This window comes from Balaenoptera borealis (assembly GCF_965194805.1).
Source record: "Balaenoptera borealis genome assembly, chromosome: 8".
Lineage (NCBI taxonomy): Eukaryota > Metazoa > Chordata > Mammalia > Artiodactyla > Balaenopteridae > Balaenoptera > Balaenoptera borealis.
Genome location: NC_138865.1, coordinates 66,624,846 through 66,648,460, shown reverse-complemented (window position 1 = coordinate 66,648,460; position 23,615 = coordinate 66,624,846). Strand labels below are relative to the sequence as shown.

The window sequence follows — 23,615 nt, the reverse complement described above, 5'->3', positions numbered from 1 at the left end:
TAATCCAAATAGTTTTGCAAAAAAAGAATGGTGAAGAGGTCCAATATTTTTAATATGGCTAGAGTAGACTTTAATGATTGAAACTGCTACCTAATCATGTCATATTCCAGAGTACCTGAAATTTACTTGAGAGCTAACTTCCAATTTTAACAATTTTATTTTTAAAATATTATCTAAAATGTATTATATATGTTCCTGCTTAATAAACAAAGTATATAAAATGTAATTTAATCTTTCCTTAATGGCTCAATGTCACCATTATAAACAAAATGCAGCGGTCATGAGTAGCTTAAAGACTATTCCAGCAACTACACTTTTTTTTTTTTTTTTTTGGCTGCACCACGCAGATTGCAGGATCTTAGTTCCCTGACCAGGGATCGAACCCGGACCCCCTGCAGTGGAAGTGTGGAGTCCTAATCACTGGACCGCCAGGGAGTTCCCTCCAGCAACTACACATTAACCAGCCCTTTCACTCAATTTTCCCAGAACTTTGACTTGTAGTGTTGCTGTCTTCTAAATCAACAGTGCCTCTGTACACTAATCGGCCCCAAGATAGGCTGCTGCCCTAACAGCATTTACCTGAAGACGACCAGACTGACTACCAAGCCTTACTCAATGTTTATTCCTTTCTGTTCAACACATATCATCTGCCATCTCCTTTGCACTGGTTTCCAATGCATCCAGGTAAATAAAGATAGTAGTACAGGAATGCCAGGATTTTGGATTTTTGCAATCTGATTTAAGAAACCATGGTTTTTATGGCATATACTGTACAAAAAAGGGAGACTACCTACTGTATAAAAATTAAAATACAGAGTAGGGATTCCCTTCCTTTAATTGGAATAGATCACAAATCAGAGACCTAACTGTTGGACTTAAAAGATTTTTTTAAATAATTTACTTTTAGGTTTATGTCTGCCCAGATGGTCACCTAAAAATTATCAGATGCCCATCAGTTAACTGAAGTATTACCATATTATAATATGGACTAGAATTATTCAGCTTGCTGCCAACTTGAATTTCTGATATAAATAGTTGTTTAAAGCTAATTAGCAGGAGGAAAACTTTATTTTCTCACTTTTTTTTTTTTTAAAGGGACGTGGTTATTTTAATTAATTAATTAATTTATTTTTGGCTGTGTTGGGTCTTTGTTTCTGTGTGAGGGCTTTCTCTAGTTGCGGCAAGCGGGGGCCACTCTTCATGGCGGTGCGCGGGCCTCTATCGCGGCCTCTCTTGTTGCGGAGCGCAGGCTCAGCAGTTGTGGCTCACGGGCCTAGCTGCTCTGCGGCATGTGGGATCCTCCCAGACCAGGGCTCGAACCCGTGTCCCCTGCATTAGCAGGCAGACTCTCAACCACTGCGCCACCAGGGAAGCCCCATTCTAGCTTTAATGTGAAAAACAGAATGGAAGGAGGGCAACTGTTTCACCAATTAAGAGAAGATTATAGTAGCCTAAGTGAGAGATTAAGGAACTGGATGGAGGCAGAGAAGATAGAGGGTAGCAGATTCAGGAGAGATTAGGAAATAAAACTGTCAACATTTGGGGATGAATTTGATTTGTGTATAAGGGAAAAAGGAAGATGTCCTGGATGAATCCTACGTTTCTAATTTAAATAATCTAATAGATACTGGTGTCATTCATAAAGATAGGGAGCACTACAGTGAGATCAAGTTTTAGGTGTAAGCATTATGCTTTCATAATTAATTTTTGATGTAATCAATTTGCAGAAGATATCTACAGCAAATATCTTTTGTTTGCCTGCAGATCTATTCTCTACCCTTCACTGTGTAGTTTAACTGTATCAGTAGGCAACGTCATAAACTAGCTTTCCTTAGGTTTAGTTGAGGGAGACCTGGCAAGGATCAGATAAAGACAGGAAAGTAGGGAAAAGTAGGGTAAGGTACTTATTCCCTTGGTTTCCTCCCTGTGAGGTTTTTGGTATTTGCCTAACATGCATGTGCTGTAAAAATAGTTAATAGGAAAATAACCTGAGATGATGGCTGTCTTGTTTAATGTCTTGTTAAATTTTCATGAACAATACAAGCATAATTGTTAAGAACTCACGTATTAAGTTCATATAAGTGGAATAAAAGTTTTACAAATGGACTTAAATAAAAGGGGGGGAGTTGTGTCCTTCAACAGAAGGTATTATCTCAATAGACTCTTCTTTGTAATCCTCGCATGGGCACCAGTAACTACACCCTCTTGCTCACCCTGGCTAACAGCCTCGTGTCTTAATGTTCAGCTATAATCCAATCTCTTTTGAAATAAACCCTCCTTGAATTTTCTCATTTTGAATGTGCCACCTGTTTCCTGATGGATGAGAGACAATGGTACTGTCAGTGATAGATACTACATCCAGAGAACATGTTAAGTATGAAATAAGGTCTCAAACTTAGAGAAGTTCGGCCAAGAGACATATATCTGAGTCTTATGTATATAGGTGGTATGGGAATGGATGAGATGACTTATGAAGAAAGTATAACATGAGAAAAGGATAGACTCTTGGATAAAAACTTGAACTGTGGCAACAGCTGGACAGTTAAGAACCAGAAAGAACTAATATATTGGACAATGATGGCACTTAAGACTGAGGGAGGGCTTCCCTGATGGCGCAGTGGTTAAGAATTTGCCTGCCAATGCAGGGGACATGGGCTCAAGCCCTGGTCCAGGAAGATCCCACGTGCCACGGAACAACTGAGCCTGCGCTCTAGAGCCCACGAGCCACAACTACTGAGCCCGCATGCTACAACTACTGAAGCCCGCGTGCCTAGAGCCTGTGCTCTGCAACAAGAGAAACCACCGCAATGAGAAGCCCGCACAGCAATGAAGAGTAGCCCCCGCTCGCTGCAACTACAGAAAGCCCGCGCACAGCAACGAAGACCCAACACAGCCAATAAATAAATAAATAAATAAATAAACTAATTAATTTTTAAAAACAAAACCAATAATGATGGTAACTACTTTATCAATAATGATGGTAACTACTTTATCAATATAACCTCCTCACAACAACTTTAAGAAGAACATATCAGTGTAGCAACACTCCAAAAAACGTTGAAGAACTTGCCATGACCATAAGATTAAAAGCAGAACGAATATACAATTGAATCAAAAAGAATGAAGTACCCAGGAGGTGAAAGACCAAACAAAGCTGGAAGGACCATGCTCCCTGACTTCAAGTGATGCTACAAAGCCACAGTAATCAAAACAGTAGGGTACTGGCATAAAAACAGACACACAGATCAATGGAAAGGAAAAGAGAGCCCAGAAATAAACCCATGCATATACAGTCAATTAATTTATGACAAAGGAGCCAAGAATATACAATGGGGAAAGGACAATCTCTTCAATAAATGGTGTTGGGAAAACTGGACAGCTACATGCAAAAGAATGAAATTTGATGGCTCTCCTACAACATATACAACAATTAATTAACTCAAGTGGATCAAAGACTTGAACATAAGACCTTACACCATAAAGCTCCTAGAAGAAAAAGATAAGCAGTAAGCTCCTTGACATAGGTCTTGGTAAAGATTTTTGGAACCTGACAACAAAAGCAAAAGCAACAAAAGCTAAAATAACTACGTGTGACTGCATCATACTTAAAAGCTCTGTACAGCAAAGGAAGCCATCAACAAAATGAAAAGGCAACCTACTGAATAGGAGAAAATATTTGCAAATCATGAATCTGGTAAGAGGCTAATATCCAAAATATATAAAAAAAACTCATACAATCCAATAGCAAAAAACAAACAATTTGATTAAAAAATGGACAGATCTGAATATACATTTTTCCAAAGACACACAGATGGCCTACAGGTATATGAAAAGATGCTCAACATCACTAATCATCAGGGAAATGCAAATCAAAACCACAATGAGATACCACCTCACACCTTCAGAATGACCATTATCAGAAAGACAAAAAATAACAAGTATTGGTGAGGATGTGGAGAAAAGGGAACCCTTGAGCGCTGCTGGGAATGTAAACTGGTGCAGCCACTATGGAAAACAGTATGACAGCTCCTCAAAAAATTAAAAATAGAACTACAATATAATCCAGCAATTCCAGCAATTCTGGGCATTTATCTGAAGAAAATAAAAATACTAACTTGAAAAGATATATGTACCCCCATGTTTACTGCAGCCTTATATACAACAGCCAAGATATAAAAACAATCTAAGTATCCATCAATGGATGAATGGACAAAGAAAATGTGGTATATATACACAATGGAATATTATTCAGCCACAAAACAGAAGGAAATATTGCCATTTGTGACAACGTGGATGGACCTCGAGGGCATTACACTAAGTGAAAAAAGTCAGACACAGAATGATAAAACTGTATGATCTCTCTTATATGTGGAATCTTAAAAAAAAAGAACAGATTGGTGGTTGCCAGAGGAGGAGGGTGGGAAGTGGGAAAAATGGGTTGAGTGGGTCAAAACATAAAGAAGAAAAATAAAATTAAAAACAAAGTAGAATGAACACATACACACACATCTATCTGTATCTCCATCCTTAAAGAAGACACACACATCAATGTTTACTGTAGCATTCTATAATAACAAAACACTAGAAATAATCCAAAATGTGCATCTTATCAGGTAAATGGATAAACTGTAATACAGTCAGATAATGTAATATTATATACTAGCACTTGAAATAAACTAGAATGAAATAATTCAACAGAGTTAAATCTCAGATACATAATGTTGAGTGAAAACAGAAAGTTGACATTTATATAAAGGATTCTTCAACATACGCAAAACAATCAATGTGACACACCATATTAACAAACTGAGGAAGAAAAACATATGATCATCTCAATAGATGCAGAAAAAGCTTTTGACAAAATTCAACACCCATTTATGATAAAAACCCTCCAGAAAGTAGGCATAGAGGGAACTTACCTCAACATAATAAAGGTCATATATGACAAACCCACAGCCAACATCATCCTCAATGGTGAAAAACTGAAACCATTTCCACTAAGATCAGGAACAAGACAAGGTTGCCCACTCTCACCACTATTATTCAACATTGTTTTGGAAGTTTTAGCCACAGCAATCAGAGAAGACAAAGAAATAAAAGGAATCCAAATTGGAAAAGAAGAAGTAAAGCTGTCACTGTTTGCAGATGACATGATACTATACATAGAGAATCCTAAAGATGCTACCAGAAAACTACTAGAGCTAATCAATGAATTTGGTAAAGTAGCAGGATACAAAATTAATGCATAGAAATCTCTTGCATTCCTATACACTAATGATGAAAAATCTGAAAGAGAAATTAAGGAAACACTCCCATTTACCATTGCAACAAAAAGAATAAAATACCTAGGAATAAACCTGCCTAAGGAGACAAAAGACCTGTATGCAGAAAACTATAAGACACTGATGAAAGAAAGTAAAGATGATACAAATAAATGGCGAGATATACCATGTTCTTGGATTGGAAGAATCAACATTGTGAAAATGACTATACTACCCAAAGCAATCTACAGATTCAGTGCAATCCCTATCAAACTACCAATGGCATTTTTCACAGAACTAGAACAAAAAAATTTCACAATTTGTCTGGAGACACAAAAGACCCCGAATAGCCAAAGCAATCTTGAGAAAGAAAAATGGAGCTGGAGGAATCAGGCTCCCTGACTTCAGACTATACTACAAAGCTACAGTAATCAAGACAGTATGGTACTGGCACAAAAACAGAAATATAGATCAATGGAACAGGATAGAAAGCCCAGCGATAAACCCACGCACATACGGTCACCTTATTTTTGATAAAGGAGGCAAGAATATACAATGGAGAAAAGACAGTCTCTTCAATAAATGGTGCTGGGAAAACTGGACAGCTACATGTAAAAGAATGAAATTAGAACACTCCCTAACACCATACACAAAAATAAACTCAAAATGGATTAAAGACCTAAATGTAAGGCCAGACACTATAAAACGCTTAGAGGAACACATAGGCAGAACACTCCATGACATAAATCACAGCAAGATCCTTTCTGACCCACGTCCTAGAGAAATGGAAATAAAAACAACAATAAACAAATGGGACCTAATGAAACTTAAAAGCTTTTGCACAGCAAAGGAAACCATAAACAAGATGAAAAGACAACCCTCAGAATGGGAGAAAATATTTGCCAATGAAGCAACTGACAAAGGATTAATCTCCAAAACTTACAAGCAGCTCATGCAGCTCAATATCAAAAAAACAAATAACCCAATCTAAAAATGGGTGGAAGACCTAAATAGACATTTCTCCAAAGAAGATATACAGATTGCCAACAAACACATGAAAGAATGCTCAACATCATTAATCATTAGAGAAATGCAAATCAAAACTACAATGAGATATCATCTCACACCAGTCAGAATGGTCATCATCAAAAATTCTACAAACAATAAATGCTGGAGAGGGTGTGGAGAAAAGGGAACCCTGTTGCACTGTTGGTGGGAATGGAAATTGATACAGCCACTATGGAGAACAGTATGGAGGTTCCTTAAAAAACTAAACATAGAACTACCATACGGCCCAGCAATCCCACTACTGGGCATATACCCTGAGAAAACCATAATTCAAAAAGAGTCATGTACCACAATGTTCACTGCAGCACTATTTACAATAGCCAGGACATGGAAGCAACCTAAGTGTCCATCGACAGATGAACGGATAAAGAAAATGTGGCACATATATACAATGGAATATTACTCAGCCATAAAAAAGAAACGAAATTGAGTTATTTGTAGTGAGGTGGATGGACCTAGAGTCTGTCATACAGAGTGAAGTAAGTCAGAAAGAGAAAAACAAATATCGTATGCTAACACATATATATGGAATCTAAAAAAAAAAAAAAAGGTCATGAAGAACCTAGGGGCAGGACGGGAATAAAGACGCAGACGTACTAGAGGATGGACTTGAGGACATGGGGAGGGGGAAGGCTACGCTGAGACAAAGTGAGAGAGTGGCATGGACATGTATATACTACCAAATGTAAAACCAATAGCTACTGGGAAGCAGCTGCATAGCACAGGGAGATCAGCTCGGTGCTTTATGACCACCTAGAGAGGTGGGATGGGGAGGGTGGGAGGGAGGGAGACGCAAGAGGGAAGAGATATGGGGATATATGTATATGTATAGCTGATTCACTTTGTTATAAAGCAGAAACTAACACACCATTGTTACCAATTATACTCCAATAAAGATGTTAAAAAAAAAAAAAAGAATGTTAAGAAACAGACCTGTATACACCTGAAACCATCACAACACTGTAAATCAATTAAAAAAAAAATCAAATGTATTTCTGTATGTTAGCAACAAAATATAACTGAATTTTAAAATGATTTACAATTGCATCAAAAGCATGAAATTTTCTCTTCCTCAAAAAACATTGAAAATGAAAAGGCAGGCCACGGACTGGGAGAAAATATCCACAACGCATATATATAGCTAACAAAGGACTTGTATCCAGAATATATAAGGGAATTCTTTAAATTTAATAATATAATACATGGGAATGATAAAGTCAGGAAAGTGGTTTCTTCTGCGGACAGAAGAAAATACAGAAAATCTTGATTAAAACTATGTTTTTGTTTAAAAATTGCTGGGTAGTGGGTACCCAGGCCTTTATTACAATTGTATTTATTCGTTGCTCCATGCTTAAAATATTTCTAATTAAAAAAGAAATGGTTAACACTGTACCCAAAGAGAAAGTTTAATTCATAGTAAATTATCATAGTCACTAGACATTTAATGAAGGATTTTTCCCATGTCTTATTCACCTATGTTTATTTGATGTTAAGCACAGGACACAGATAAATATATGTAAAATTGGAGAAAAGAAAAAAAGATTCAGTCATATCTCTAGTTTCTTACTAGCCATTCCTACTTAACTGCTTAAATGCTTCCCTCATCACTTCAAACAACTTATTAAAAACTGCAGTTCACTGATCTTTCTCCACATCACGGACTCAAGCTTTTTTATTTTCTTTGCTGGTTCCATCATATTTAAGTCACAGGGACAGCATGCTGCTTAGGAGCACAAGCTTTATAACCAAACTGCCTGGGTTCAAATCTTAAATTTACCACTCAAAAACTGCCTGGCTTTGGGCAAGTTACTTAATCTCTCTGTGCCTCCGGACAAATGCTGAATACATACATACAAGGTGCTTAGAGCTAAACCTGGCAAATAGTCCTGCTCAATAAATGTTAACCATTCTTTTTTATTTTCTTCTTATTGCTGTTATTACAACTACCTCCTGACTCCTCTTTGTCTCTTCCTTTGTTCCCCCTATGTCAAGGAAGGTACTAAGTCCTGTTGATTGTTCCCAGAACAATCTGACCTTCTCCCTATTTCTGGTTACCAGTAGTGGAGGTCTAGACTACTACAGCCTTCTTCCTACAAGCATTCCTTTTCTTCAATTTCTCTCTATTCCAATGTATTACATACTACTGTCAGATTAATCTTTATCCCCTTCCATAAAACCCCCTTTCCTATAGCATAAGTAGTTCTATGAGGCTCTACAGAAGGAAAAAAAGTATTTCACAGTGAGTTCCCAATTAACCACTACTATTAAAAAGTATGGTGGTAGAAAGTCTCAAGGTTGAATTTTAATCCTACAAATATCAAAGCAAGCTAAATTTATTACTATAAGAGGAGCAACAATATATTATAAATTGCCTTTGAGTAGCATTAGTAGTTCCCTATTAGGTCAGCAATCACTCCTAACATAGTTTGAGATATGATTTAGTATAAAAATCACCAGTCTTTTTTGAGTAATCACTTACCTCTCTGGGCCCTAGTCTCTTGCTATTAAAAAAAAATAACAGGTGTGTCATCGATCTCTATGCTCCCAGACCCTAGAAGGTAACACTAATTGAGCACAACATTCTTTCCTGATGAATCCGGAGTAAGCACAGTTACCCAGGAAATTAATACCAATGGAGGACTGGCAGAAGTGACCCTATATGTCATTTTGAACTACACAATCTCTGGAGTTTCTCCTAATTTTAAACTTTAAAGGTCTGTGATTCTATTCCAAAGCTCTATGAATCTACATAAAATTCATCTCATTTAAAATTTATAATTCATTTAAGACTACTTCCAGAAATCCAGAAAGCACCCTGAAATCTTTCATACAAATTATTTTTGTATAGCTTCAAAGTAATTTGGTTTAAATTTTAAAACTGTATTTTGAAACAAATTTCATTGTGATATTTCAGTACTAACTCATACGTAGGTGAGAATGCATTTTGGAACACTATTAAAATAGGCCCAGAAATTAGATATGGGCACACAAAAGTTATACAACTACTCTTTGAAATGTAGTTCCTGAAAATTTGAACAACATGAAACTTAACTTTTTTTTTTTTTTTTTTTTTAGCATTTACCTTTTTTCTTCTTTTGCTCTCAGCTGTTCTTCCTGTCTCAAAACTTGAACCATTACAGATTCAAAAACTCCACTTGTCAAGCCTGCCAAACTTCGTGGTGTTGACCGACGCCTTGTTGAAGTACATGCAGTTCCCTTCTCATCCTCCAATCCATAATAGCCTCTAGATGTAACTGCTATCGTTGTCTTTTCTCTCAAGTGCCTTGGAGAAGAATAAGTCAATTCACAGGTCAAATCTTCTGGGTAAGCAATAAACCCCCTTAACCAGCATCTTAAGAAGAATCCTTTTTGCTAACTACATAAAAATTAGTTAAACCTTGCTTAGCTATGTTTCAGATTTTTATCCTCCCTACATAATTTCTAATTTTCCTTACTCATGTCATAAAGTCAGTCTGAGTGATAGTCTCTTCCCTACATTAAAAAAATATAAAATTGAAGCACTAAAATTAAGAATTAAAGATCTCTTTAATGAAAAAATTTTATTGTTTGCAAAATTAAATGTAGCTTATCTTTACATCTCTTCATATATTTCATACTACTATATCATTGCTATGGAAAAATATACAATCACACAAAAACATATTGGGAGAGAAAATTTATGATATACAAACACTTAAGTAATTATAAACAAATGAAGCATTATAATATATAATTTTAAGTTGTAAGCATTACAATATATCATTGTAAATTTAGAAACCTTCTGACTAAACTATAAAAAGAACCTAGGAATCTAGATTTCCTCTTCAACCTCACCACAAATGTCTCCCTACCCTATGATACTTATTATTACACTAAGGTACTAGTCTAATGCTTAAAGATAAGGATGAAAAATTTTCTTTGCAGTTTGCTTAATTATCCATAAATTGTCTTAATGAATTTGGATTAAAACTATTTACACTGAAGAAAGAAACATTAATCTCATAAAATTTTAAGTCTAGAATAAAAACTGAATCCTGAATTTATGAGTTAATTGTAAATCTATATGAGTTAATCGTAAAAAGCACCAGGGAAAATATCTGCTGTTCTACCTCTGCAAAACATCCCAGAGCCTCTGAAGGCTTTGTACATGTTGTTTCTACAATGGTAAAATCAAGTCAATCTTAAAGTAAGCATTCAATATGCTGGATAAGAATCTATGTAAGTTAAAATTTGACCCTGTAGTCATATTTTCCTGCTTTCCTATAGGCACAGGTTTTCTGTAATATAAAATAAGCTAAAGGTTCACTGAAACATAAACCTTTATGGCATGAAATATAATCAAACTCCTGTCCATCTTGGACTATATTTACAGTGGTTTATTACTCTAAGTTAGAGTAACTTTATAACAATCTTACTCTCAGGCCATCTAGGTCCCATGAATAGTATGACTGCAAGGTTCTACTGAACTGTGGCACTATTATGTGTTTTCTTTATTATGAGGAGATAACATTTTAACTACTTCAGCTTTAGGCAGGGCATAAACTTTTAAACTGGTTTTCTAGTAATGCTAAAAAACTTGAGCTAATCTACCCATACTGTTTCAGGCTGTGATCTTTTAAGCACAACAGCATACATCTATATAGTGGCTAACTGGCTGGGAGAAAGGAATGTGGACCCAAGGAAAATAAGCTGGCAATAACAGATACTGAATGGGTATACCTGGGTTCATTTTAGCATAGTGTTCACACTGGCGAACTAACTAGTTCTGTAATTTTAATTACTTCCTCATCAATACTAATGGAAAAGAACATTAATGGACAATATTACACTGAAATGTGATGACATGTCAGAGGTTACACGGTATGTAGAGCACTGGGGATAAGGAGAGTTGAGGGAAATATTAAGTCATATGGCTTATAAACTGTCATGTAAACAAGTCAGAAACTAAATTTTACCCTTTAACTTCAGTCTTATAAGTAGAGAAGATGAAGTTATAAACTACTTTTTTAAACAGTATTTTCTCATAACAAAGAGGAATTAATATCCTTTATTACTCATCAGAAATAAGAATTTATAAGCTTTGATATTTATCATTCATAATCCAAATACAAAGAAAACGATGATGCTTCTCTTGTATCAATACGTAAAGATGAAACGGTCTAAGGAAAAAAAATTCTCATACAACATTAGCGGGTATGTAAAATTGGCACAGCCTTCTTGGAAGTCAATTTGGTAATAATCATTAAGATTTAATGTGCACATATCCTTTGACCCATCATGCTTCTAGGAATTTACCCTATAGACATATATCCACAACTGTGAGCAATAACACACACACACACACAAAGTATTATTTGTCATTCAAAAAGAACAACCTGGAAACAAACGTCCTTCGATAGGAGACAGGTTAAATAAAGTCATGTACATCACAACATGCAATACTATCATCCATTAAAAGTAACAGGTAAATCTGTATGTACTCACTATAAAAGATGTCCACATTACACTGCTGACTGTAAAGAAGTTGTTTTGGGGTAAAATATAATTTTTACCCCAAAAGGAATTATATACAAGTATATGTAAACATACATATGGCATCCAGTAGTGTGTGTTTGTGTACATGTTCAAACTGTCACCTAGATTACTTCAATCTCTTTGTGACACGTCTCCTGGCTTCTACTCTGATCTCCCTCCAGTCTATCCTTCAAGCTGCAACCCAGGTAATCCTTTTAAAAAGCCAATCAGATTATGTCATTGCCCTGCTCTGTCTCCTCCAAAGCCTTCCAGTTATACTTAAAATACAAAGCAAAGTTCTGATGGCTTACAAGGGTTAGTATGATATGGTCCTCATCTACCTCTTCAGACCCTATTTTCTATTACTCTGACCTTAGCTTTTTGTGTTCTGGCCACAAAAGTCTCCTTGTTATTCTCAGTCACAACAACACCTGCTTTGCACTTGATCTCTCACCTGTAAGGCACTTTCCCCCCAGATATCTGTATGGCTAGGGACTATCACTTCATTCAAATCTCTATTCAAATATCACCACATTTGAGAGGACTTCCCTGACCACCATAACCTGTAAAGGATTCCCTGCCATTCTCTATTGCTTTACTCTGGTTTCTTTTTCTTCATGTTACTTATCATACATTATATAATTATCTATTTATTTGGTAATTATCCATATCCTCACCAGAATGAAAGCTCCAGGAGGATAAGCACTTTGTTTTGTTAATGGCTGTTACCTTCAGAGCCTCAAACTGTGGTATATAGATATAGTATTTGGAAGGATACAAGCCAAACCATTTATTTTTCATTTTAAATTTACACACATAAAGTTGAAAAATTCTAGCCATCTATTTTGTCCACAGTAAAAGAACACTGATTACACATTTGTTACTAACTAGTACTTGAGTTTTCATTCATCAGAGAATAAAAGGCAATAAAATAAGATGAAAATAAGTCTCACCTCCAAATAAAAATTGTCAATCAGCAATCAAATAATACACGAAAATAACTCCCCCTTCCCAAAATTCAAGCTTTTTTCCTTCCTATTAGGAAAATTATTCCATGAAATCAGTCTGACAGTAGTTTGAAAATAACAGATTGCTAACTGTAAGCAAAAGCTAAGCAATAATTATGGTTGATTCATTGAGTTTTATAGTTACCCTTTTTCTTTTTTTTTTTCCCTCACAAAGAAAGCATGAAAGGTCTTTTCTGTGGTGTTGATGCATTCCAAATTTCAGAATTCAGAGGTGCAATTTTGTTTAAAATTATTAAAATAAGTATTAAAGTGGAAGTGAACTGATATTAAGTTTTACTTAAGGTTAATATTTGGACTGACCCTCTACTATAAACAGATGATTGGAAAGGTTTCCATTATTACATGATTTTACATTACCAAAACAATGTAGAAGTGTCACCTATAAAAAGTTTATCTGTCCACTTAAAAGTTGGAAACGGAATCATCTAATGTGCTTTAAAATGTTCTAAATGAAGAGTTTCAGTCACTTTTTAAACCCATTTACTTAAAAAAATATTAAAATGCAATATAGCCCTCAGGGTCCTGACAAGAAAGAGATAATACTCAAAAGGAGGTGACGTTTAACGAAGACACCATTTACAAATGTGCAGGTAAAGTTAAGGGAAACTAGGAAGGGATGGTGAAGCACTCGTGGACTAGCCAGAGAGCATTATTATCACTCTAGGCTCAATAGGGAAAGGGGAGGGAATAGTTACTAGAACCAAAAAGCTGTCATTGTAGAAGAGGGCCACACGATGATGATGCATAGTCACTAAAGCCCAGCAAAGAAGAAGCTGTTAGAACAAATATCCCTACCTCTCTGTCAGTGCCTCCAACTGACTGAACCCAATCAGAAGCCAGAAAACAAGGCAGACCAGTTGATAACAGTCCTTAGAGATCACCTTCCTGGGGCACAGAGCATAGTGCACAAGGGTGGAGAATAGATTTGAAGGTGCAAATGAAGATTATCCAGCACAACAGGAACTTAGTTATTAGTTTTCAAGAGCAACTAACTGAAATTAGGAAAGGCAGAACTTTTTTCGGTGGATTTCAACAAAAACTTTTGCATGTTCGATAGATAAGCATCATTATGTAGTCAGCCCAGCCTGTCATGCACTTTTTCCATCTGGATTTGTGTATCTTTATGAGCTCTGAACTACAACAGTCTTTAAAACCAAGTACCAAAATAAACTCAACTTAAAACAAGCCTTTCAGATAACTCTACAGCCAATTATTAAACCAAGATTTTCAAAACTAATGAAATATCAAAACGCCCTCACCAAAAATAACTTTTCATAACATTAATATTATTTTTAAAAATTTAAAATATGCTTAATCTCTCATTTCCAGGATCTAGTTTAATGTTTTGTGACATAACGTTTTACAATATATAAAGCATAATAGTACAGAAGAACCTATATATGATTTATAAATAAATATGCATACAATAGGGGTACATATTCAAAACCTTTTCTGCTTGAGAAGCCAGATCATAAAAGTTTGGAGACCACTCCTCTCATCTCCAGCTTATATATGATACCCCTAACAGTTCTGGAACAAAGAAGTCTTCATCCACACCAAAGGAAAAAAAAAAAAAAAAAGCATTTATCACAGACTGTTAAACTTATTTCCTACTTGATTTTCTTTACTTTCTATTCTCCCAATTGTTACTCTTATTCCCCTTGCATCTTAAACTCATCTTCATCCAGACCTCCAGTCCCTTGTTTGGTTCCTTTATTTGCTCTATTTGCTCTCACACAATTCAGCCTCTTTCAGCTATTCATATAGATAACTAAGTTGGGAACCATCATATATGACTAACCTCTTCTTCTATCTCATCTCCCTTTACCAATTTATCTTTCTGTCTCAGGCACCCTATCTCTCTCTTGCATCTCAGCTAAAAGGTCCTTCACACCTATACCTCCACTACTAATCACTGTAGGAAAAAAAAAATCACCACCTTGTAGTTTATCGTCTAACTGTAACCTAAACTGGGCTCGCCTAAGATGACTTCTTTGAAGGAAGTCAACTCCCTCTTCGGTTCTCCATAACAGCAATTTCAAATGCATCATTATTCAAAAACTTCACCTCACTATCCATCATCACATAGCAGTTGACTTTGCTTATTACTTATTTCACAGAGAAAATGCTGGTTTTAAAGAAAGAGCTCAATTAACTTCCTGATTCTCAAAAAACAAAATTATCTGAATCCAAACAAAATGTATCTGCACTTTAAGTTGCAGTGAAAAAAGTGCCTCTTATCAAAAACTAATCCTGCAGTAGGTTTTCAGAATTTTTATTTCATTAACTATCTCCTGGATCTTCAGCCTCTACCTGCTAGTTGCCTTTAGCATATAAACATGTCCAAGTTTTTATTAAAAACAAACCATTCCCCTTGAGAAGAGCCACATCTAACCATTTCACCTTTCATTCACACCTCAAACTGTCATTTGCCTGTATCTACTCTACTGAAATCCCTCTTCCCAAATGACCTCCTAGTTATGAAATTCAAGTGACATTTTTCATTTCTTATTCACTCAACCTCTGTATACCATCTGATTACTCTTTTATCAAGACCTTAAACTGGACTTTGCAGAAAGAACAGTTTTAGATAGGTAGGAAAGAGTGGAAAAGAAATACTAATTAAGAAGAAAAACATTCATATTATTCAAATTCATTCATTCAAAATATTTACTGAGCAACAGGGATTCAGCAGTGAACATGCTGACAGTTCGCATATATTCGGGTTGAAACAATGGTGACACCACTGAAAAAAATGTTAAAGTTGAAAAGAAAAATATGAAAATTGGGAAGGAGACCTGGGTTAGAAATACACTTAGTTTTTAACATTTTGATATAACACTTGCACAACCAGCTGGGAAAGTTCTATGGACAGAAATATGAAGCTAAAACAAAAGGAAAGGCTCAAGATATCGATTTGAGAGTCTTAGTGATAAAGTCATAAAAAAGAGTCTCTCCACAGAGGAATAAATATAGGGAGATATGACCTAAAGGCATAACTTTAGGGATTATCCATAATTATAAAGAAACACATAGCAAAAGAAGAGGAAGACTCAAAAGACAATAGTTTAACTTAAGAAACAGCACTATAAGGGAATTCCCTGATGGTCCAGTGGTTAGGACTCAGCACTTTCACTGCAGGGGCCCAGGTTCGATCCCTGGTCGGGGAACTAAGATCCCACAAGCCACGTGGCATGGCCAAAAAAAAAAAAAAAAAAAAAAAAAAAAAGAAGAAACATCACAATAACAACCAAAGGAGAAAAGTTTTAAGTACCAAGTGATCTAAACTATTTAATTCTCCAGATAGATGGAAAAAGTACTAAGTAAAAACCAAGGATTAAGCAAGAAGGCATTCATTAGTATGGGAAACTAATAAGGGAATAATTACAATAAGGGAATAATTACAAAGAACCTTATAAGTTAAAAAAGCTTTCAAAGTCTTTGTTCATACCTGAAGTGGCACCAAATAAATGACATAATTCCCCTAAAGAACAACCAAAGACCACCGTAACTAATTTTTTGAAAACCAAACATTCTGCTTAGAATAAATTTCCATTTCTTGATTTTGCCTTTCTAATTTAAGGAAGGGACAAAGGTAAATGTAAAGTTTCTATTTACATAGGAAGGATACTTGAGAAGTGCCTTACCAACCTCAACAACTCTGATAAGCATTTTTAGTAAGTTAGGGCTGTTCTGTTGAACATTTTACTACCACTACAGCTAATCCTTACCATATAGAAGCAGTCATGAGTTTTCAGTACAGGCAGAACAGAGGGCTCCCGAGGTCCTTATCTTTCATATAGTCTGGTTATGTTCATGTTCCCTAGAAGATACTAAAGCTGTGACAAGTCTGCAAAGTGGGCAGGTAGATAGCTTGGCTTCCTTTTCTTGGCTAACTCCTCTAAATATCTGCCAAGTACTGATGAGGATTTAAAGTAGGACACTGTAAATTCAAGATACTTTCAGATGTGACACAGACACAAAGAGGAAAGATGGGAAAGCTGGGGTGAGTCTTGCCTCTACCTACTTGAAATAATGGGTCATAAAAAAGAGATGCAGGCACCTAACAAGAGCTGAAGACTTAGCTGAAATTAGGAGGATGTGGCAAGTGGATATTATGGTGTTCACAGAAAATAAGCAAGGCTACCAACCTCTTTCTTTATTGTGCATTTCAAGAATGGGAAGAATGTCATTCTTATTCCACACAAACTAGTAATTCCTGTTGTTCTCTCACATTATTTTTAATTTAAAAATGAATATTTTATTTTCCCCTCCTTTATTGAGATATAATTGACATAAACCGCTGTGTAAGTTTAATGTGTACAATGTGTTGATTTGATACACATATATTTGGCAACATTATTACCGCCACAGGGTTAGCTAACACCTCCACTGGGTCACATAACTAAAAACAAATATTTTAAGAATTCATTTCTGAATTATATCTTTCTTCGGATTAAATTATCACCTTGCCCTCTGGGTTTTGCAAGGTCCAGCGTGGGTTACGGGACTCTCTATCTGGCCCTGTTGCTGTCATTCCATCACTCACTCACTCCACAAACATTTATTGAGCACCTCTGGGTGCCAGGCTCTGCTTTGCGTACTGGGGATTCAGAAGACAGTGGTCTTTGTCTTCCAGGTACCTGCTGCTCTCTTGCATTTTCCAGCCATGCTGGAATGATGGAGATGATTTCCTTATCCAGATGTGCTGCTTGGTATTGCACCTCTGCATTAGTCTCTCTGTTCTTTCTTCCCCTTACCATCTGGTGAGCTCCCTTCCTTTCTTCAAAATCCAAGTCAGATCTCTCCCTCCGTGGAGACGTCTCTATCTTTGACAATAATCATTCAACTCCATCTCATTGTGGTTCCTTCTTTATGTCTTTAGCAGTAGAAGATCTTTTCTGGTAGGTTCCAGTCTTTTTCACTGATGGTTGTTCTGCGAATAGTTATGATTTTGGTGTGCTCATGAGAGGTGGTGAGCTTAGGGTCTTTCTACTCTGCCATCTTGGCTGATCTCTCCGTCTCCCACATATTTCTTATGCCAAGTGACCAAAACATGGGTGGTGCAAATGTTGAGTACACAACACTATTTTATACTATTAAAAAGTATAAAAAGTACCTTATATAAAAATAAAAACATGAAAATTTCATTTCTGGAAAATTCAGAAAAAATCATTTGACAGAGGACTCATCCTACCAGATATTAAAATGGATTTTAAAGTCAGAGTAATAAATTTAATACCAAAGTTGAATAGTTAGACATACCAACAGTAGTGGAGACAGTTCAAAAGTAGATCCAAATACACCAGGACTTTAATATATTACAAAAATGGTATACCAAACCAATGGAAAAAAGTGATGCTGTGACAAGTAGCTGGACATGAGAGAAAAATAAAGCTGGATTTCAACCTCACTCCTTGACCAAAACAAATTCCAGACAGATCCATTTATTTGTTCATTCATTCATTTATTCCTTTATTCAATATTAAGTACTCATAGATACTGAGCTAGGTGTTGGCATCAACACTTACAGGCAAGATTCCTCCTTGCTGAGCTTACACGCTAGTAAGAAGACACACAAAAAAAGAGTAAAGAAATACATACACATACACATAAATCTTAACTACAATATACTATAAGTTCGGTGAAGGACAGTCAAGAATAATTTCTCTGAGGAAAATGAGAGGAGGAGCCAGCCATGACCAAAACAAACAAACAAAAAAGCAAACAGAAACCCAAAGAAAACCCTGGGAATAAGAGTGTTCTAGATAAAACAAAGAGGAAGTATAAAGGTCCTGAGGTGAGAAATGGCTTGGTAGGTATATAAAGAACAGTAAGCCAAACTCCTTACTATAGCCTAAGTGCCAATGAAGTGCTTGATGCAGGGTTCTGACTTCTCAATGTACATATTTTTTAAAGTTCACCATGGCTGCCGGGTAGAAAATGGACTCTAGGAGGAAAAAGCAGAAACAGGAAAAACAGGTCAGAAAACTATAGCAGTATTTCAGGCAAGAGATGATAATAGTTTGTACTTAAGTGGTGACAGTGAAAAGAAATGGGCAAAATTTAAAATATACTTTAGGGCTTCCCTGGTGGCGCAGTGGTTGAGAATCTGCCTGCCGATGCAGGGGACACGGGTTCGAGCCCTGGTCTGGGAAGATCCCACATGCCGCGGAGCAACTAGGCCCGTGAGCCACAACTACTGAGCCTGCGTGTCTGGAGCCTGTGCTCCGCAACAAGAGAGGCCACGATAGTGAGAGGCCCGCGCACCGCAATGAAGAGTGGCCCCCGCTTGCCACAACTAGAGAAAGCCCTCGCACAGAAACGAAGACCCAACGCAGCCCAAAATAAAAATAAAATTAAAAAAAATTTTTTTTTAAATAATAAAATAAAATAAAATAAAATATACTTTAGAGGAAGAAAGCTCAGAAATGGCTGATATGCTTAACAAGAGAAATGAGTGAAAAGGAAGAATCAATTAAAAAATCATGTTTTTTGGCCACAGCAACTTCCCAGACAGTGGAGTCATTTGTTCAGAAGGTAAGAACAGGCTTAGAAAAGGAAAACAAAACAACAAACCTAAAGTTCAGTTTTGAACATGTTAAAATTTGAATTGGCTAACTTTTATTCAACATAGTATTGGAAGTCCTTGTCACAGTAACCAAAAAATAAAAAGAAATAAAAGGAATCCAAATTGGAAAGAAAGAAGTAAAACTGTCACTGTTGGCAGATGACATGATGCTATACACAGAAAATCCCAAAGACACCACCAAAATCTACTAAAGCTCATCAATGAATTAAGTAAAGATGCAGAATACAAAATTAATATACAGAAACCTGTTGAGTTTCTATACACTAACAATGAACTATTGGAAAGAGAAATGAACAATCCCATTTTGCATCACATCAACAAGAAGAAAACACCTAGGAATAAATCTAAGGAGGTAAAAGACCTGTACTTGGAAAACTTTAAGCCACTAATGAAAGAAACTGAAAATGATACAAACAGATGGAAAGATATTTCATGTTCAGCGACTGGAAGAATTAATATTGTTAAAATGACCATACTACCCAAGGCAATCTACAGATTCAATGCAATCCCTATCAAAATACCAATGGCATTTTTCACAGAACTAGAACAAATAATTTGAAAAATTGTATGGAAACACAAAGACACTGGAAAGCCAAAGCCATCTTGAGAGAGAAGAACACAGCTGGAGGTATCAGGCTCCCTGACTTCAGACTATATTACAAAGCTACAGTAATCAAAACAGTATGGTACTAGCACAAAAACAGACACATAGATCAATGGAACAGAATAGAGAGCCCAGAAATAAACCCACACACTTATGGTTAATTAATCTACAACAAAGGAGGCAAGAATATGTAACGGGGAAAAGACAGTCTCTTCAATAAGTGGTTCTGGAAGAAAATGGACAGCTTACATGTAAAATAATGAAATTAGAATATTTTCTTATACCATATACAAAAATAAACTCAAAATGGATTAAAGAACTAAATGAAGGACCTCCCTGGTGGTCCAGTGGCTAAGACTCTGCTCTTCCAAAGCAGGGGGCCGGGGTTCGATCCCTGGTCAGGGAACTAGATCCCACATGCCGCAACCAAGAGTTCACTTGCTGCAACTAAAGATTCCACATGCCGCAACTAAAGAAAAAAAAAAAGATCCCGCATGCTGCAACTAAAGATCCCATGTGCCACAACGAAGATCCTGCACATGGCAACAAAGATCTCACGTGCTGCAACTAAGACCCAATGCAGCCAAATAATAAAATGAATGAATGAATGAATGAACTAAATGTAAGATGGAAAACCATAAAACTACCAGAAGAAAACAGGGGCAGAACACTCTTTGACATAATTCATCGCAATATTTTTTTAATATTTCCTTTCCTATAGCAATAGTTCCTTTCGAATATTTCCTTTCCTAAAGCAAACGAAACAAATGCAAAAAATAAAAAAAGGGACCTAACTAAACTTAACAGCTTTTGCACAGCAAAGGAAACCACCAATAAAGTGAAAAGACAACCTACTAAATGGGAGGAAATATTTATAAATATTATGACTGATAAGGGGTTAATATCCAAAATATGTAAACTGCTCATACAACTCAATATCAAAAAAACAAACAACCCAATTAAAAAATGGGCAGAAGACCTGAATACACTTTTTTCTAAATAATACATACAGATGGCCAACAGGCACATGAAAAGATGCTCAACATTGCTAATCATCAGAGAAATGGAAATCAAAATCACAGTGAGATATCATCTTACACCTGTCAGAATGGCTATTATCAAAAAGGCCGCAAATAACAAATGCTGTCGAGGATGTGGAGCAAAGGGAACCCTTGAACATCATTCGTGGGAATGTAAATTGGTGCAAGTATGGAATACAGTATGGAGGTTCCTCAAAAAACTAAAAATAGAACTACTATATGATCCAGCAATTTCACTCCTAGGTATATATCCAAAGAAACTGAAAACACTAATTTGGAAAGATACATGCATCCCAATGTTCATAGCAGCATTATTTACAATTGCCAAGATACGGAAGCAACCTAAGTGTCCATCAACAGATGAGTGGATAAAAGAGATACGGTGTACATATATTCACAACAGAATACTACTCAGCCATAAAAAAGAATGAAATTTCATCATCTGCAACAACAAAGATGGACCTGGAGAGTATTATGCTTAGTGAAATAAGTCACACAGAGAAAGACAAATACTGTATGATATCACATATGTGAAATCTAAAAAATAAAACAAATGAATGAATACAACAAAACAAAAACAGACTCACAGACATAGAAAACAAACTAATGTCTACCAGTGGGGACAGGGGATTAACAGGTACAAACTACTATGTATACAATAAATAAGTTATGGGGATATATTGTACAACACAGGAATTAGAGCCAATATTTTATAATAGCTTTAAATGAAGTATAATCTATAAAAATTTTGTATCAGTATGTTGTACACCTGAAACTAGTATTGTAAACCAACTTACACCTCAATTAAAAAAAAAAAAAAAAGATAAAGCTTCACACAAACAGAAAAAAAACCCAAAAAACAAAAAACTGAGACACCCAGTTGAATACAAGAAACTAGTGACAGTAGTAGCCTATTTTACTAGGGGACCAGAAAAAAGGAGAGGAGACATTTTTATTGTAATACTTCTTGTATTGTTTAATTTTTTGCCACTAAGATGTACACATTATTTTGTAAATTAGTAAACTACCAATAAGACAAATACTAATCACTGGATTGCTAAGCAAAGTCCATGTACATTAGTTACACTATTTCCTTCAGATTTTCACAGTTGTTATACTTTACATGCATACTTATTTTTAATAATTTATACTGCAAATACATACTGTCAATCCCACCACCACAAGTATCTAAATGCTCCCTCCACCTTGAAATCTTTAATGATCCTATTCTCCCCAGCCTCTCTTTCAGGTAGAAGGCTCCTTTCTCTCAATCCCTACAGCTCTTGCTCATAAGCAGCAAGCACTGTGATTAAGCACCTGGGCTCAGGAGCCAAACAGTCTGGATTCAAATCCAGCTTCTGCCACTAATTAGTTCGGGCAAATTAATTTTTCTGTCTCATTTCTTCATTTGTAAAACAGGTTATGTAAATCATTAATTACTTCAAGAGTTGTGGGGATTAAATAAGTTAATACAGATAAAGCCTTTCAAACAGAGTAACATACAATGGCATTTAATAAGGCAGCCAAGACAGGCTATCTCTACTCCTTGCTCTAAATTGGCAACTTAATCATAAGTACTGTTGAAAAGGATAGTTATAAAGTAACAAAAACATTAGGAACTAACTTGTGTGATTGGAAACATTTTAAAATAGCTTTAAGGTATATTCTTACTATAAATCTCACAAACTCATCATGCCATGACTGATGGCTTCAACCTATTTCTTAATGAGTTAGGCAAATTTTTTGTGAAAAGTCTTGTCATTTTTTGTTGTTGTTGGTAGCCAAACAAAGCACTAGATAGCTAATCCACATGGCAAAAAATAAATTTCTTAAAACAAAAAACTACAGGGTCAAACAAAAAAACCCAAAACCATCACTACAGGGTCCTACGGTTGTTATCCCGTTCGTGTATAGTTTTACGTGTAACAATATTCACACACAACAATCAAATAACAAGTGAAAACAAATCTAGTAAGTGATAAGCAGAATATATGGCAAAATATATAAACTATATGTGGAAAATCCAAATTCTGTACTGAATTTCTGTGTGTATGTGAGAGTAAATGATACTTATGTATACAGATGAGATAAAGAAGGCTAACAAGTGATATCTGATGGGAGAGGTGATTTTTATTTTTATTTTTTGACATACTTCTATTTTTTTCAAATCTTCATCAAAGAGTATGTATTGAATAGAATGCTTAGCAGAGTATTTAGCATATAGAAAGAAATGAATAAATGTTAACTCTTAGTAAAAAAGGATTTAAACTGCTAATAAAAAATTAAAATAGATCTCAGTTATCTTATTGACACACTTGCCATAAAACTTTAAAAAAAAGACTTGATTTCAATTTCACTACCAACCAAATTCCCTACCATGGAATTAGTAAGTAGAGGAACTTACTAATGTACTGGCAATTGTATCAAAATCAGGGATTAAGATAAACTGGAGGATATAAATGGTTCTGTGGATCACCATGAAATAATGTCATATTTAATATATTTGTT

General features: G+C 35.6%; 1 protein-coding gene across 4 annotated transcripts in view; it reads right to left on the bottom strand.

The window, feature by feature from the left end:
- BRD10 (bromodomain containing 10) overlaps positions 1 to 23,615 on the bottom strand; it is a 105,450-nt gene that overhangs the window by 63,277 nt on the left and 18,558 nt on the right. For 3 of the 4 annotated variants that reach the window (XM_082404320.1, XM_082404321.1, XM_082404323.1), the window contains exon 2: positions 9,412 to 9,612. The exons of the other annotated variant lie outside the window; for it this stretch is intronic. In XM_082404320.1, the coding sequence (XP_082260446.1) occupies positions 9,412 to 9,612 (201 nt within the window). The remainder of the gene's footprint in view (positions 1 to 9,411; positions 9,613 to 23,615) is intronic. 4 annotated transcript variants of the gene reach the window in all.